General features: G+C 40.9%; 1 protein-coding gene across 1 annotated transcript; it reads left to right on the plus strand.

Annotated features, from left to right (window-relative positions):
* Positions 1–217: 217 nt before the first annotated feature.
* On the plus strand, positions 218–1,162 carry LOC116101094 (olfactory receptor 10W1). The gene has a single exon (XM_031384781.1). It carries the CDS (start codon positions 239–241, stop codon positions 1,160–1,162), a length of 924 nt encoding a protein of 307 aa, XP_031240641.1. The 5' UTR covers positions 218–238.
* Positions 1,163–1,532: the final 370 nt, after the last annotated feature.

The following is a 1,532-nucleotide window of genomic DNA, read 5'->3' on the forward strand; positions in this document are numbered from 1 at the left end:
CTGCCAAATTGTTTGCAGGTAGAAATTAATGTGTAGATTTACATTTGAACAAATGTCATAAAAATACAAAAAAATAAAAAGTCAAGTCTTTATATGACTTGTATCTAAATCTAGATTTGATTAGTAAAATAAAATCAGTGTCTATAAGGTAAATGACCAATCTGACAGGTATTTGGTTTTTTGCATGCTAAAGAGAATGGCTGTGGACTCAGTGACTTGGGAGAACCACTCATTGTTCATGGAGTTTGTGTTCCTTGCCTATCCAAAGCGTCCAGAGCTGCGTATGCTCTGCTTCATTGGAGTTAGCCTGGCTTATGGATTGATAATCTCTGGGAATATCCTCATTGTGGTCTCCATCCAGACTGAAACTCGTCTACATACACCCATGTATTACTTCCTGGGCAGCCTCTCAGGGATAGAACTGTGCTACACTGCAGTGGTGGTGCCACACATTTTGGCCAACAACTTTCAGTCTGAGAAGACTATCACTCTCCTGAGCTGTGCCACTCAGATGGTTTTCCTCATTGGACTTGGTAGTGCTGATTGCTTCCTCCTGGCTATCATGGCCTATGACAGATATATTGCCATCTGTCATCCCTTGCAGTACCCTCTCATCATGACTGTAACTCTTTGTGTTCGCTTGGTTGTGGCTTCTGTGGTGATTGGATTGTTCTTGTCCTTACAGCTTGTTGTCTTCATCTTCTGTCTGCCATTCTGTCAGGACAGAGGAATAGAGCATTTCTTTTGTGATGCTCCACCAGTGATGCGTCTTGTGTGTGCCACAAGTCATATTCATGAGCTCTCTGTGCTAATGGCAGCCACGATAGCCATTGCTGTACCTTTCTTTTTCATTGCCACCACCTATGCCTTGATAGTGGCTGCTGTACTCAAACTCCACTCAGCAGCTGGCCGTCACAAGGCCTTCAACACCTGTTCGTCCCACCTCATGGTTGTAATGTTGCAGTATGGCTGTTGTGCCTTCATGTACCTGCGCCCCATCTCCAGTTACCATCCCAAGCAGGATCAGTTCATCTCCCTGGTATACACACTGGGGACACCATTCCTCAATCCCCTTATCTATACTCTGAGGAACAGTGAGATGAAAGGGGCCATAGGAAATGTTCTTACCAGAAAGTATCTCTCCAGGAAAATGATTGGATAGGAAAAAAAATCTAAAGTTCAGTCCCAGCCAAAGAAAACCCCTATGCCACTGCAAAAATGTTGACTCTACTTTTTATTTATGTGAAACCATGCTCACATAAATAAAAGGCATAAAGTACCTAAGTGTTTACCTATATGTGGTAACATTCTTTAATGTGTGCTACTTTTAGACTGGTTGATAGATCTTGTAAAAAAATATAAGCATGTAAATAGCATAATGTAAGGTTGTGGCAAGAGTATGTTATTACATATTAGGAAAAAAGTAATATTTTTCATAAGTTTTAGATAACATGAAATAACAAGATCATCTGCAGTTCTTGGGAGCCATATAATGTAAAAGCAATAAAACATTTGGTTGACTCAACAAACCA

The sequence above is a fragment of the Mastomys coucha genome, unplaced genomic scaffold, assembly GCF_008632895.1.
Source record: "Mastomys coucha isolate ucsf_1 unplaced genomic scaffold, UCSF_Mcou_1 pScaffold21, whole genome shotgun sequence".
In the NCBI taxonomy this organism is placed as follows: Eukaryota; Metazoa; Chordata; class Mammalia; order Rodentia; family Muridae; genus Mastomys; species Mastomys coucha.

Bases quoted from the DNA above. Each gene is read 5' to 3' on its own strand.
- LOC116101094 (XM_031384781.1), top strand. From the start codon at position 239: ATGGAGTTTGTGTTCCTTGCCTATCCAAAGCGTCCAGAGCTGCGTATG.